Here is a 16,075-nt window from a genome sequence, read left to right as displayed (position 1 = left end):
TCTTTGTGACTCTGTACAGCGCTATAGAAATAATTAATTGTAGTAAACAGATCACTATTTGTCACACATCAAATTTTAAAAACTAAACTCACAAAAATTGGTGCATATTGAAGTCAGCCAAGAATTGAAAGAGGTACTCAGTATTTATTTATTTAAAAAATTTCTATCCCGCTTATATCCTATGCGGATAACAAATGATACATATATAAAAAGATTAACAAACTCTACAAATTTATCAAAACATCAGCAACACAATAAAAAGTCATTATCTCACAATATCCAATTCACATGAAATTGCTCTGTCATCTACTAGTTTACAACAATCAGTAGAAATGTTTTCTGAAAATCTGAAACATTCAATAATATATCAGAAAACTTCTTTTAATTGCATTTTTCTCCTTTTTCTGCTGGAGATTGCTTTTGTTAATTATTGCTGTAAATTCGATTTCACATTGATTTCCCATCTTTCACTGCTGCTCATCACATTCCTAAATGCAATGATCCAATTGCTTAACTCTCTCTTCTCCCCATTCCCTTCTTCAGAGCTGCTTTAATGTCTTTGTTCCTTAGACTGTAAATGATGGGGTTCAACATGGGGATCCCAGTGCTATAAAATGCATCAATCAGTTTGTCAACTGAACTTACGGCCTTTGACATGGGTCTCAGATACACAAAAAACACTGTCCCGGAGTATATACTAACAACCATCAAGTGGGATGAGCAGGTGGAGAAGACCTTGTACCTCCCCTTCACAGATTGCATCTTCAATATGGAGGAAAAGATGTGGCTGTAGGATGTCAGGATGAAGACAAGGGATATCAAAACCAAAATTAAGTCTAGGGTGTTCACCAGCAGTTTACTGGTAGAAGTGTCGCTGCATGCCATTTTCAGAATTGTCTGGAAATCACAGAATAAATGGTTGATCTTATTGTGCCCACAGAAAGAGTAACGAGAAATGGACAAGCTCTGTGGCACAACATCCAGAAAACCAACCGCACAAGCGCTGGCAGAGAGCAGGGCACAGGCTCTCTTGTTCATGATGACCGAGTAGCGTAAGGGGTTACAGATGGCCACGTAACGGTCATAAGCCATAGTAGTGAGAAGATAGAATTCCATACCGCTGAAAGACATAAGCATATAGAGTTGGGTCATGCACGCCTGGAAGGAGATGGCTTTGTTATTCATTAGGAAAATTGACAGCATTTTTGGGATAGTGCAGGAAGTTAAAGAGACATCCAAGATGGCCAGATTGCAGAGGAAGAAGTACATGGGAGTGTGGAGGCGAGAATCGATGCACATTAGTGTCAAAATGGTGAGATTCCCCATTAAGGTGACCAGGTAGATACACAGAAACACCACGAAGAGCAGACTCTGAAGGTTTGGATAATCGGAGAACCCCAGGATGATAAACTCCGTGACCTGGGTTTGGTTTCCTCTCTGCATGTCCCAAGTACTCATAGTTTGCTGAAGGAGGAAGAAGCGAGACTACACAAAGAAATCAGGAAATAATTAACACAACGTAAGAGAAAAGAAAAGTTATCACAACATCATTTAATGCTTCAAGACAACGTGGGGTATTTAGTTTATCTTTTAATGTGATAGTTAAGATAACTATTAATAGCAAAATAATAATATTAATTACTCTATATGGTTATTATTGAACCTTTTTCCTCTCTATAGACTGGAAATTGTATATTTGGCGAGAACTTTCATCATGTTATATCTACAAGATTATTTTATATCCTTTATACCCGAGTCTAAAAAAATTAAATTGGAGTTGACTGTCTTTTTCTCTGTTTTCCCCCTTCAGCAACTTTTAAAATGTGAATTTCTGGATGACGTGGCAGGAGTATACAGTGTTCCCCTACGAATTCATGGTTTATGAATCGTAGACCCGGTTATTCGTGGTCTGCTCCGACCGCCTCTTCCTGTATTAAAGTCGGGCTACACCAATCAAAGCAGCTCCTGATTGGTGTAGCAGACCGCGAGTGATTTCCTTCCCCACCGGCACTCCTGCCTCCCTCTCCTGTCTCCCCTGCCTAAAAACCGCATTTGCGTTTTTTCAAAATTCGAGGAGGGTCCTGGAATGGAACCCCTGTGGATTTCGGGGGAGTACTGTATATGAAATCCAAAGAGAACTTGAGGAGAAGAAGGAGGAATGAGGCTGAGGATGATGACTTGGATGCAGTGGAAAACAAAAATGTGGTCTGCTGAGTGAGAATGTAAGAAATAACAGAGATAAGTGCACAGTTTCTTTTGAGTCTGGGCAAATCGCTTAACTCTCCAATGCCCAGGGTTCAAAATATGTACCTATATATAATATATAAACCACTTTGATTGAAATATCAAATCCTGTTATCTTTCCCTTACCTAGAAAACTGAAGGGGTACTTTTTTCCCATAATTTCTAGAGACTATAGTGGGGTGTGTGATTTCTGGGGTTAATAACTTTTTAAAGAAATATCGCTAAACTTTGATGAATTTTTAAAGGCCCATACCTGAAGCTGAAATTGTGGAGGATTGTGCAGTTGTTATTCTGCTCTACCTTGTAGTATAAATAAGTCACACCTTTTGGTATCTCTTCTCTCTGCGGGACACAAGTATCTATTGACCTCCAAATGGAAAGGATGACAAGGAGAGAACCTGAGGTTTTATGCATCTGGTGCTCTTTTGGGGGGAATCAGAAGACACATATAACTTAGCAACTCAACAGCAGAGAATATACAAAACCTTCACAAGGACAAAAGTAAGAAAGTTTTGAGTGAAAAAATCAATGTTATCAATGAGAACGAAAGAATAGTCTTACTGGGTCAGACAAATGGTCCATCTAGCTCAGCATTCCATCTTCACGGAGGCCAATCCAGGTCACCTCCCATGTATTCTATCTATACATCATGTCAACACAATGCGCACATCTATATTTTCAGTAACCTCACCCTCCCTATGGAATGCATTTAAGGGAAGAAACGTCCTTGACTCGATTTAAATAAAAATTAAAGACATTTTGATTCAAAGACGCCTTCAACAAATAATTGTCCTATTAAGGACGCCCTGTGAACGTCTCACATTTTTAACCTCTTACCTTTTGGGTTTTTACTTTATTTGTAACTTTTCCCTTCTATAATGTAGCTCCTGCCTGTCACCTTTGTACCTGTTTGTATGTCTGAATGTTAAGTCCTTTGAACATTGTATACGTGTAAAACCTATATTTTATTGTACATTGCTTAGAAACACTGTATAGGTGGTTTAAGAAATTTTTAAATAAACTTGGTCACAAGTACCTGGCAGAAACTCAAATAGTAGCAACATTCTCCAGAAAAGAATGAAAACAACATCCTAGCGTCATAGGATGTTCCAATATTTGTATGTTGCTCCTTAGGCTGATACAATATGCATCGAGTTTGCAGGCCCAATAACTTTACTGGGTTTTTTTTGTTTGATGCATTGACATATTCTCTCGGAAAATTTGACCACATCACCAATGCCTATCTAGACTCATATTGGCTACTGATTCGAGCTAGAATTCAATTCAAACTATACATTCTACTCTTCAAAGTAATTCATGGTACTGCACCTTCCTATCTAAACAATCACCTAAATCGTAACCTTCCACCCAGAACAAGAAGAACTTTGACCCCATTCTCCTACCCACCACTCAAAGGCACTCATCGCAAAAAGCTATATGATAACCTCCTAGCAACGTAAGCAGCAAAACTTGAACCCTCCATCTCCAAACTGTTAACCACAACATCTGACCTCAAAACATTCCGAAAAGAAATCAAAACACTTCTATTCAAAAAGTATATTCAATCAACTTAATCTCCCCCTCCTCCTATCCCCTCTATAATTTTTCCTATGTATAGCCCACATCTTCAACGTCCCAAAAAGTACCGGAAACCCAAGTAATCAACCAGAATCCTAATATCTCCTACCTGAAACCAACTATCTACCAATGTAAGGAAGCCGGATATTTGTCTATGTAACGTAACCTGAAATTTTTTCCAATGTAATGTAATCTGAAATATCTATGTAACGTAACCTGATATTTTTCCAATGTAATGTAATCTGAATCCTCAATTTGTAACCTGTACCAGCAATTTTCCAATGTAATGCAACCTCCTGGAAATGTCTAGCTCTCTTCCAATGTAATCCGCTTTGAACTGCAAGGTACAAGCGGAATAGAAATCACTAATGTAATGTAATATTCCTATCCTAGGGTTCTGTGTTTAGATTAACACACCTGTATGCCCAATTTGGGGATACCTAAAGGCTTTCCACAATGTTGGTTCCAACATAGAAGAGCTGTGCACAGGACAGTAATTAATGGGCAATAAATATATTTATCCTTAAAGCAGCTCACTCAGCACCAAAGTCAATCAAAATCGCCAACTGTGGTTGCAGTTTTTTATAGTTCTATAATTTTGGGGTGAGCCTTGATAGTATTGTAGAGGAGAAACTTGTGTCATTGGTGGCAAGATCTGGACATCATTACCTAGACAGAGAAGCTTCAAATGAGAAATAGGTTGCAAGGTCCTGGTCTTTAGAGTGACTTACCTGTTCTGTGGCTAAGAATAAGACAAAGGAGACTCAGCTCTTACCACTCCAACCTCAGTTTTCCCAACAGCTCTTTCAGAGATAAATAATTCCAACTGCCAGCGACCGCATGAACCTCAGTTGCAAAAAGCTTTCAATGATAAATTTACTTTTAAATAACCTAGCAAAATGAGAGGATAAATTCATGAATTTCCTTGTTTCTCTGAAAAAGGATGATTTTAGTATTCCATTAAAGAAAAGCATGAGATTCATTTTATTTTAATTCTCACAGAGACAATAATTTACTTACATATAACCATGCTTATTCTCTTACTGCAAACCAAAGTATTGTCTACCCTTTCATCCATTCATTTGTAGGGCTCTGGGGCAGGGATTCTTATCTGAGTTTTCAAAATCTTTTGGGACCAATTTCTGAAGGCGATGAAAAAGCACTGAAAAAATCATTAGCCCTAGCTCTATTTTCTTCAGAGACCATGGGTCACTTGCAGTTGGGAGAAGAGATGCAAGGCGGCAGGAATTCCATGAAGGAATTCCTTCATATAGCATTTCCATTCATCTGGGTGTTATTCTCCTGTCTATTGCTTTTAAGGAAACTATCCAGAACTAATTTACCCCCTTTTACAAATCTGTTATAGGGGAAAGCACCCTTGAGGGATTCAAGACAAGGTTGGATAAGTTCCTACTGGAACAGAACAGATGCAAGTAAGGCTAGACTCTAATAAGGCACTGGTCTTTGACCTAAGGGCTGCCGCGTGAGCGGACTGATGGGCACGATGGACCACTGGTCTGACCCAGCAGCGACAAATCATATGTTCTTATGTTTTTAGCACCAAATGGCACACTGAATGCTCCACACTGCTTCCTATGAGCATCGGGGAGCATTCAGCGCACCGATCAGTGCTAGACACTGTTTTCGCAGTTTTGAAAAAAAAAAAAAAAAGAAAGGGTGGGGGTTAATTTGAGATAATTATCTTATTTTAAAGCAGGAAGCTTTCCATTAGTCCTTTCTGAAGAACATTTCTGTAAATGAGTATAGTAATCACCTTCTCTGAAAATCCGATGCTTTTTAATTGCCCAGTGACTAAAAGCCAAAGTAGAAAAGTCTTCTGCCTCCCCCCTTTTTACTAAGCCGGGCCGCAGTAGAATCCTCTGCTGCAGCTTAGTAAAAGAGGATATTATTTGGGGTGCAGAAATTCAAGGATGGGGGAGAGAGGAAGAAGCTTTTGTACAGTGACGAGGAAAGAAACTTTGGATGGATGATGTCTGAGGCACAGCTGTGAGAGACTGTGATACAGCAGGGAGCAGAGCAGAGGGAGAGGTACCGTATATACTCGAATATAAAGCAAGATTTTGGACCTGAAAAATGGTTCCAAAATGAGGGTCTCAGTTTATATTTGGGTCAGCACTGACCCGCCCCCTCCCAACCTGTTTGCAGGCCTCTGCAGGGCCTGCCGTGAGACCTGGTGGTCCAGCGGTGGCAGGGACAGAAGTAAGTTTACCAGATTTTACTTTAGTAAAATCCGGACCCCTAGACATGCCCTCCCAGGCCCACCCAGTTCTACTCATCCCCACCCCATTAAGCACCAGTCCCACCCCTAATCCCGCCCCAGCCCTGACCCCGCTGCCTGCTCTCGTCGGGCAGGAGGAAATCCATGCAAGCACACATTTCCTCCTGCCTTATGCGATTTCAAGGAAGCTTTTCAAAACCCGGATAAAGTACCAGATTTTGAAAAGCCGCCCAGACCCCTGACCATGTGTGTGGAAATCCGGACGTCGGGTAACCTTAGACAGGAGGGAACCCTCCCGCCTCTTGTCCCAGCCCGATTCCAATTATTTTTATCTCCCTCCTGCCTCCCCCATGAATGAAGGTTGGTCCTGCCTGTGCTGATTGGCTGCCGTGAGTTTTTGCGGTCCCACAAGAACTCTTGGCAGCCAATTAGCTAGCAGTTGTGCACAGGAGGGAGTGAAGGAAGATCGCTCATGCCGCAACTAACCACTGGACCACCGGGGAAACTTAAGATACATGGGCGAGGGGGAAGGGAGATAAAAATAATTAGAATCATGCTGGGACAGGAGGTAGGAGGGATTCCTCCTGTCTCGGCCACCACTGGATCACCAGGGATACTTAAGGTACATGGGAAAGGGAGATAAAATAATTAGAACTGGGCTGACAGGAGGCGAGAGGGATCCCTCCTGTCCCAGGACTATCAGGTCTCATGGCAGGCCTGATGGAGGCCTGCAAGGCATTTGAAGGGGGGCTGGATGAAGAGACTGACAGAGCAGGGGAGGGAGTGAGAGGGCTGGATAAGGAACTGCACTTGAATATTACCCACTCCCCCATTTATATTTGAGCTAACTTTTTTTCCCTCCTTTTTTGGGGGAAAAAGGTTACCTCGGTTTATATTCGGGTCGGTTTATATTCGGGTCGGTTTATGGTATAACATGGAAGGATAAGGAGATGCTTATGTTCATTGTATTTGTCCCATCTTGAATGTTTCTGAGCAGGCACAAATAAATCAAGGGGGTTTGCTGGGAGCATGCTTTGGGTGGGACCTGGATAGTCCCAAAAGTTAGACTTTTTTGCCATAATGGAATAGAGCCAAAATGTCTGGGACAAAAATTGAAATGGTTTTGTTTAGACTTGTTTCAAACATGACTAAGTTACATTAAGGTGTCCTACATAACCGGATGACTACTGGAGCCTCCTTCAATCACCCAGTGGTCACTGACCCTTTCTACCCCCCAAAAACTGTGACAGTGCATACCAGGCTCTATGACAGCTTCAGACGTGACAGCCATTCTTGGTCCCAGGAGTAGCCTAGTGGTCAGTGCAGTGGACTGCAGAAAAGGGGACCCAGGGCCATATCCCACTTTAACCAGTACACTAAAAACCCTTAAATACCTGCTGTACCTAAATATAGATGACATCTGAGGGCCTGAGGGCTATTGCAGCAGTGAGGTAAGTTGTTGTTTTTCTTTTCCTGGAGGGCTCACAAAATAACATCAGGGGGTTATGGTGAAAGTTGTACCTGGGTTCTTTTATGATTAAGGCATGTTATTTCAACAGAGGTTCTGTTGTCATTACCAATAACTGGAGTTAATAGTCCAGCAACACATCTTAATAACTTCACCCCTTCGGCTCTTTCCTAATATTGAATCTGAATAACCTAGAACAGTCTTTGCTGATCATATTATCTGGATGATCAGCTCAGGGCCAGCTGAAGAGCCAGGCATTTAAAGTGATAAGAATAGTGCTCAAACCCACACCTCTAGTGTTTCAAATAACACACTGATAGACGAAAATAACATGAGTGCAATGATGGTCCCTATAACACTCTCTGCTCATTTCATTTTATTTGAAACACTAGAGGTGTGGGTTTGAGCACTATTCTTATCACTTTGAGAATATTCTTGTGGGTTATGCTTTAAGATTTTTTTCTAATGAACCCTGTGGGAATATTGACGTGTTTAAAAATTGCACAGGGAATATATATCTTGTCAGATAGAACTGATGTTTCTGTCATCATGCTGTGGCTTTCTTCATGGTATGCTATGAGGTCTGTGTCTTGTGATGCCAGCTGGGAAAACCTTGAGAAAACATAACCCAGCTTCACGGAGGAAACATCTTTAATCTCACTGGAGATTTTTCCATTCTATAGAAAGAGACCAACTAACTTTCCCACCAAAATTCAAATTGGTGACTAGTGGACTTTCCTGTCTCATTCACCTCAAGTCCCAACCAATTGGGTTTGAGAACCTACTATATATAAAAACAAACTGCAGACCTCACAGCATACCCTGAAGAAGGCCACAGTGTGATGGCTGAAACATTAGTTCTACCTGACAAGATGCAGCGAGACCTGAAATTCTCAACATGCAAGATTATGTTCCATGTCTACCAGCTGAATGTTGACCTGCAATGAGTCAAGTTCAGTACTTACTACAAGTTTGGTTGTACTTTGATTTGAACATACAACCTGTGTCATTACTGGTAGGGCTACTGAAGTAGTTAAAGCAATACGCCTTCCCCTGACTGAAGGTACTGCTGTTGGTTCTATTCCTGATTCTCCTACTGAGGTAGATCAATGATGCAACATTTTATGTATGAAATCCCTGCCAATCCCATGACTTCCTCAACCAGAAAATTTTATATACATAATACATTAGAAAATAGTTCATTATCGCACCTCAAGTTTTAGTAGTCATTTTAATAGAGCTCAAGTACTTTCTAGAGAGCTATACTTACAAGAAGTCAGCTAAAAACTGTGGGAGATGAGAACTCTATGATCATTTTGAAATTTGTGAAACGTTCTCTGGAATTCAAAACATTTTTCTTTTTATCTACTGAGGCTTCCTCTTATCTGCTATTGCAATATTTTCTGTTTCACATTGATTCGAAATCTTTCATGGCAAAGCATCACATTTCTACAGTTAATGATCCAATTTTTTAACCCCCTCTTTTCCCCTTCATTCCTTTCATTAGAGCAGCTTTTATGTCTTTGTTCCTTAGGCTGTAAATGATGGGGTTCAACATGGGAATCATCGTATTATAAAATACATCTAAGAGTTTGTCAACTGAACTTACGCTCTTTGACATGGGTCTCGCATACACAAAAAATACTGCCCCAGTGTATATACAAACAATTGTCAGGTGGGATGAGCAGGTAGAAAAGGCCTTGTATCTTCCCTTGACAGTTTGCATTTTCAATATGGAATAAAAGATGTGGCTATAGGACATCAGGATGAGGATAAGGGCCACCAATGCCAAACCAACATCTAGGGTGTTCATCAGCAGTTTAAGGACAGAGGTGTCACTGCATGAGATTTTCAGAATTGTCTGAAAATCACAGAATAGATGGTTGATCATATTGTGCCCACAGAAGGAGAAATGAGATATAGACAAACAGTGTGGCAGGACATCCAAAAATCCAGCAACCCAGGAAGTGGCAGAAAGCAGGGCACAGACTCTCTTGTTCATGATGATCGAGTAGCGCAAGGGGTTGCAGATGGCCACATAACGGTCATAGGCCATGGCAGTGAGCAGATAGAATTCCACTCCAGTGAAGGACATAAGCAGATACAGTTGGGTCATGCACCCCAGGAAAGAAATGCCTTTGTTATCCATTAGGAAAATGGATAACATTTTTGGAATAGTGCAGGAAGTTAAACAGACATCCAAACTGGCCAGATTGCAGAGGAAGAAGTACATGGGTCTGTGGAGGTGTGAATCGATACACGTTAGTGTCAAAATAGTGAGATTTCCCATTACAGTCACCAGGTAGATACACAGAAACACCACGAAGAGCAGACTCTGAAGGTCTGGGTAATCGGAGAACCCCAGGATGATAAACTCTGTAATCTGGCTTTGGTTTCCCTTCTGCATATCCCATGTGCTCATGGCTGACTGAGAGAGAGGAAAAGAGATAACACAAAGAAACGAGTAAATTCCAAACTAGAGCAAAGAAAGGGAATATGATATGGTCAATGAGACATCAATTAATGCTTCAACAAAACCGGGCATTCAGTTTTCCATTTAATGTTACTTTTAAGACAACTGTAATTAGATTATGATATCATAATAATTTGGGCTTCCTGCCAGAAGGGAGGGGTACTGGGATATCTCACTTTTAATGGCAAGGGACAGGCTGAATAAAAGACTTTATGAGGGGCTATTGGAAAGTTCTCAACCCAACCAACAAAGTTGGGGCAGTCTCCTTCGAGGACTATTTTCCCATTTTTTCATTCCGTGAAAATATACAGAAAGAAAAAACTACATTTAACATTCAACGGAAGGTCCTCGATGGAGACAACCCCAATTTGTTGGTTGCGCTGAGAACTTTTCAGCGATCCTTCGTATCATATCCTACTTAATCCTCTTCCAATTACCCTAGACTTCCATTTATACGTTTACAGCAGTGAATTCCTCTGACCAGTGGCGTAGTAAGGGGAGGGCCGGAGGGCGGTCCATCCGGGGCGCCATCTTGCTAAGGGCACAGCATCCCTCCTCCTCTCCTTGCTGTGCACACATGCCCCATGGCTTCCCCTCTACCTTTTTTTTACTTCCCTAACGTGAGGCTGCCCGTGTCGGCATCGACGCTCTCTGACATCACTTCCGGGACTGGTGCCTAGAAAGTGACATCAAAGGGAACGCCAACACCGACATGGGCATGCTGCTCACACCAGAGAAGTCAAAAAGGTACGGGGAACGGGAAGGGGAGCACGCATGCGGCAGAGGGGGTGGGGAATATAGCAGATGAGGGCTGCTAGTGCCCCAGGGCTGCTCACTCTCACTACGCCACTGCCTCTGGCAACCAGCATTATTCTTAGATGAGGATTCATCTTGAATGTTGGAGAGTACTTATGTGAAAGGGTGCCTGATCCACAGTAGATTAGTTGAAAGACTTTATACCCAAGCCTGTAAAAATGAAATTATTTTTCTTAATTTGGCGTAACTCTCCTTTTCCTACTCATTCCATTTCCTACAAGATTTCAGGTTTGGGAAATGTACTAGGAATATATAAGAAATCTCAAGGAAAGCTACAATTAGGAGGGTGAGGAACAGCAGAGTGAACAATGAGAAACAATACAGTACTCTCCCGAAATCGAATTTCGAAAAAGCCTGTCAAAAGGCAGGGGAGGCAGGAGAGGGTGAAGAAAATCACTTGCGGTCTGCTCCAACTGCCTCTTCCTGTAGTAAAGTCGGGCTTTGACACATAGCTCCTGAAGAGGCAGTCGGAGCAGACCGTGAGTGAGTCCACGATTCGCAAGCTGCAAATTTGCGGGGGAACACTGTATATATTTGCTCTAGAAAGTAACCTGACTTGGAAAGGCCCCCCTTGAAGTCTTAGGCTTCTGTTGTTGTTTGGGAAGGGGATACCTTGTCTTATGCATATTAACTCTTCAAGATAAGTACACAATTGAGTAATCTAACCAAAGAAAAAAATAAATGAAACCATCTCAAGTACAAAGTTAATGAATAGCTTTTCCAAAGGCAGAATGAGTGGTCTACAAGCGAATGAGACAACTGTCTAGCCTCCTTTTACTAGCACGCACTAAAGATTAGCATGCCTTAGTAAAAGGACCCCTTTGTTTGCTACCCCTAAATGTTGATATGATTCAGCCGAAAAACATTACCTGTATGTGTTCTTGGTTTTGGTGTATAGCCACCATCTTTTTTTTTCTATTCTTGGGCTGCATTTTCAGAATAACAAACCTTTCTATACAGTCTAGAGTTTGGGGCCACCAGAAGACTTTTCACTATGTTGGATCCAATAGGAATTACCAAGAGTTGTGCACAGGACAGTAATTAATCGATAATAAATACTTTTAAACTTTAAGCAATTCACTCAGCAACAATCAAGATCGCCAACTGTGGTTGCAGGTTTCTACAGTTCTATAATTTTGGGGTGAGCCTTGATAGTATTTGCAGAGGAGAAATTTGTGTCATTAGTGGCAAGATCTGGACATCATTACCTAGACAGAGAAGCTTCAAATGAGGAATCGGTTGCAAGGGCCTGGGCCTCTTCTCCCTTGAAAAGAGGAGATTGAGAGGGGACATGATTGAAACATTCAAGGTACTGAAGGGAATAGACTTGGTAGATAAGGACAGGTTGTTCACCCTCTCCAAGGTAGGGAGAACGAGAGGACACTCTCTAAAGTTAAAAGGGGATAGATTCCGTAAGAAAGTTCTTCTTCACCCAGAGAGTGGTGGAGAACTGGAACGCTCTTCCGGAGTCTGTCATAGGGATTCGAGACAAGGCTAAACAAGTTTCTGCTGAACCGGAATGTATGCAGGTGAGGCTGGTTTTGGTTAGGGCACTGGTCTTTGACCTGGGGGCCGCCGCGTGAGCAGACTGTTGGGCACGATGGACCTCTGGTCTGACCCAGCAGCGGCAATTCTTATGTTCAGAGTGACTTACCTGTTCTGTGGCTAAGAATAAGACAAAGGAGACTCAGCTCTCACCACTCCAACCTCAGTTTTCCCAACAGCTCTTTCAGAGATAAATAATTCCAACTGCCAGCGACTGCATGAACCTCAGTTGCAAAAAGCTTTCGATGATAAATTTACTTTTGAATAACCTAGCAAGATGAGAGTATGAATTCATTGAATTTCCCTGTTTCGCTGAAAAAGGACTGATTATAGCATTCCATTAAAGAAGAGCATGAGATTCATTTTGAGATTTCCTGAGTGAGATTTATTTTTATTTTACTTCTCACAGAGACAGAATTCTAGTAAGCTTTGACAGGTGACAGTAATTTACTTACATAACCATGCTTATTCTCTTACTGTAAACCAAAGTATTGTCTACCCTTTCATCCATTCATTTGTAGGGCTCTGGGGCAGGGATTCTTATCTGAGTTTTCAAAATCTTTTGGGACCAATTTCTGAAGGTGATGAAAGAGCACTGAAAAAATCACTAGCCCTAGCTATAGAATCTGCTCTCTTTCCTCCAGAGACCTTGGGTCACATTGCAACTGGAAGAAAACAGGCAAGACAGTAGGGACCAGAAAATAATTCAGGGATTCCATGAAGTGCTTAACGGAGCATTTTCACGTGTTATTCTGCTGTCTATTTTTTTTTTTAAGGAAACCACCTGGAACTAGTTTTTATCTGGATAATTATCTTGAGGAAATAAGTCAGACCCTTCTCTTTAGTCCTTTCTGTAAGAATATTTCTATGGATGAGTATAGTAATCACCTTCTATGAAAATCAGCTCAGCTTTTTAAGTAGCTAAACATTGGGTATAAAAGTCTCTATTTGGGGTGCAGAAATTCAAGAGTCTAATACAGGATGGGAGAGAGGGGGAGAAGCAAGAAAGAGACTTTGGAGTTGGCATCTGAAGGGCAGCAGTGGGATGCCTGTGTGCATAGGGAGAGAGACAGCATACAGGAAAAAGGAGATGTTTATGTCTGAACAGACACAAAAAGCTGCTCCCACCTCAACAGCTTTAGGTCTTAACGCCAAAAAGGCTTTCCTCCTAAGCTGGGTAGATTTAGCAATGTCGGGAAAGATCAGAACTTTATCTCCACAAAATTTCCTCTTTCTGTTTCTAAAATAGAGTTTCATAATCAAAACTTTATCTGCCGGTATTGTCGGAAGGGTTGGGGTGCCGGCAGGAGAGATTGGGCATCTCTCCTGCCACGGTTCGCAGCAGTTTGGTGAAGGAGGATCGTGATCGTGGCAGGAGAGATTAGGTATCTCTCTTGCCATGATCGTTGTGGGAGGGTGCGAGGGGGATTCTGTAACCGGTGTTGCTTTTGACAGACGCCGGTTACAGAATCCAGCTTTTAGGCGAAGGACTGGCCTCTACTTTGCCTAAAAGGTCTTGTTTTGGGCATTTGGGACTTGGGCAATTTTTTGGTTGATAATGTGTTTTAAAGTTGTCTGGGCGATTAAACTGCTGAACGTAGAAGTAGGCCATTCTCAGAAAAAAAGGGGACTTAGACGTTTTTTTAAATTATGTCCCTCCACGTGGTTTATATTCAGGTACTCATCATCCGACTAATGTACCTGGGGCAATAGTGTGATAAGAGACTTGGCCAGGATGATTGCTTCTTTCGAAAATGCTCACGATATTATTGCCACTTGTTCCAGCTTGTTGGTTATGTTTGTAAATGAGAGTAATAAGTAATTGGTAATGAGGACTTATTTTGGGAAATAGGAAGTTATTTTTTGGGGTGGAAAAATTAACTTGTTTCCGAATGTTTCCAGATCCACCCAGGTAAGGCGCAAAGCTTTTTTTGAACCCTGCAGTGGTGGCTCTGGGTGGGTCTATCTTTCTTTACCCCTACAAATGCCTTATTACTTATCAAGGAAAGGAATCAATATTTTAGGATTCAATTCAGCTAGAAAATTTTCTTAATGAGAAAATACAGCCTTAATTTAAGAGTTAAATATGTTAGTGCCAGATAAAAAGAGGGATATATTTCCTTCCCTTTTCTATGTATTTTATTTCCTATGGAGTAAAATGGTTAGGAACATGATATGGGTTTGTAAGATTTAGATACAATCAAATTATTAGTATTATTTCTTTGGAATATGATCTTCAATATATACTAGCTTTATATATATATATATATATATATATATGAAAAATTAGGGAAATCTGAAATTAAAAAATGTTGTGGTGGATGGAGAGTAAAATTATGATCCTCTAAATCAATCAGTAGAAGGATGACCTGTGATGTGATCTACTACTGATCTGGTTGTACTTTGAGTTGGAACGAGTTGGGTTCATGCCTATCCCCAATGAGGCCACTAGACCGTCAAAGGTTTAACATTAAATTACATGGCTGTATCCCACGATAGCCTCTTGCTAGATTTCCTACCCCAGCCCCTCCTCATTCCGCCTCCAGCCCTGCCCTTTTGTGCCCCCATTCCCACCCCCAAGCCGAACCTCCTGTCTCCTTCCCTGGAGTCTGGAGGGCCTCTGCGCAGGCGTGGATATCAGCTCTGTTATGATGTCATCACGTTGACATCTGGGCATGCACAAAGGACTTCTAGAGGCGGCCCAAGCTCGGGGACTTCCAAAACCCAGACAAACTGCCAGTTTTAGGAAATCCCTCTGGGCTCCCGGATAGTCCTCTAAAATGAGCATATACCCAGGTTTTCCCGGACGTCTGGTAACCCTACTCTTGAGTTCAGTGCAGTTTAAGAAGATAAAACATTCCTGAAACAGTTACAAATTTTCCTTTTAGATACCAGCAGTAACAAATTACTGGACCAGAAGAGATTTTTTAAATATTTAAAATATTCTATAATCAGTCATAAGTCTTAGATGGTAGTATACCTTTACCCTCTCCTCTCCTCTTTTCCTCCCCTCCCACCTCCACTTTCCCCTCTTTTCTCTCCCCTTTCTCTTCCTCCTACCTATCCACTTCCCCTCTCTCCCTCCCCTTCCTTTCCCCTCTTGCCTCTCTTTACAGTCGCCTTGAGCCTGTATAGGTATGAGCGATGCACAAATAGAAGATTAAATTAGAAAACACAACCTGTGTTGTTACTAGTATATCTACTGAAGATGGTTAAAGCAATACACCCTCCTGACTGAAGTTACTGCTGTTGGTGCTTCGGCTACTCCTTATTCTTATGCCTGATTTCTTCTGAGGTCGATCTATGATGCAACATTTCATGCCTTCAGACCTTGTTAATCCCATCCCTTTCTCTGCCAGAACGTGATTCATAGACAACACAGAGCAAAGAGGTGAATAGATCCCTATTTATCTCACATCAAATTTTAATTGAGAAACTCATCAAGAATAAAGATCAAGCAATTTCCAGATCTCTGAAACTCAAAATATTTGATAACATATCAAGCTTTTCTAGGTAATGGCTCTCTTCGTTTTTAAGCTTCCTGTTATTACATAAGGAAAGGAAAATGGTTTTGAGACTTATATACTACCTTTTTGTAGTTTTTCAATCACATTCAAAGTGGTTTACATAAAGGTACTTCAAGAATTTTCCCTATCTGTCCCAGGGGGCTCACAATCTATCTAATGTACCTGGGTCTTTAATATCCATTTCA

At 41.3% G+C, this 16,075-nt stretch overlaps 1 protein-coding gene across 1 annotated transcript; it reads right to left on the bottom strand.

Annotated features, from left to right (window-relative positions):
• Positions 1 to 510: 510 nt before the first annotated feature.
• On the bottom strand, positions 511 to 16,071 carry LOC117350357 (olfactory receptor 1009-like). The gene is made up of 3 exons (XM_033924626.1): positions 16,053 to 16,071; positions 9,761 to 9,957; positions 511 to 1,485 (listed from the first exon to the last, which is right to left on the bottom strand). The coding sequence occupies exons 1-3, from the start codon at positions 16,069 to 16,071 to the stop codon at positions 511 to 513; spliced, it is 1,191 nt and encodes a 396-aa protein (XP_033780517.1).
• Between the last annotated feature and the right edge of the window lie 4 nt (positions 16,072 to 16,075).

Source organism: Geotrypetes seraphini, chromosome 16, assembly GCF_902459505.1.
Source record: "Geotrypetes seraphini chromosome 16, aGeoSer1.1, whole genome shotgun sequence".
NCBI lineage: Eukaryota > Metazoa > Chordata > Amphibia > Gymnophiona > Dermophiidae > Geotrypetes > Geotrypetes seraphini.
Note: the sequence above shows the minus strand (reverse complement) of the source record. Positions and strands in the feature narration are given on the sequence as shown.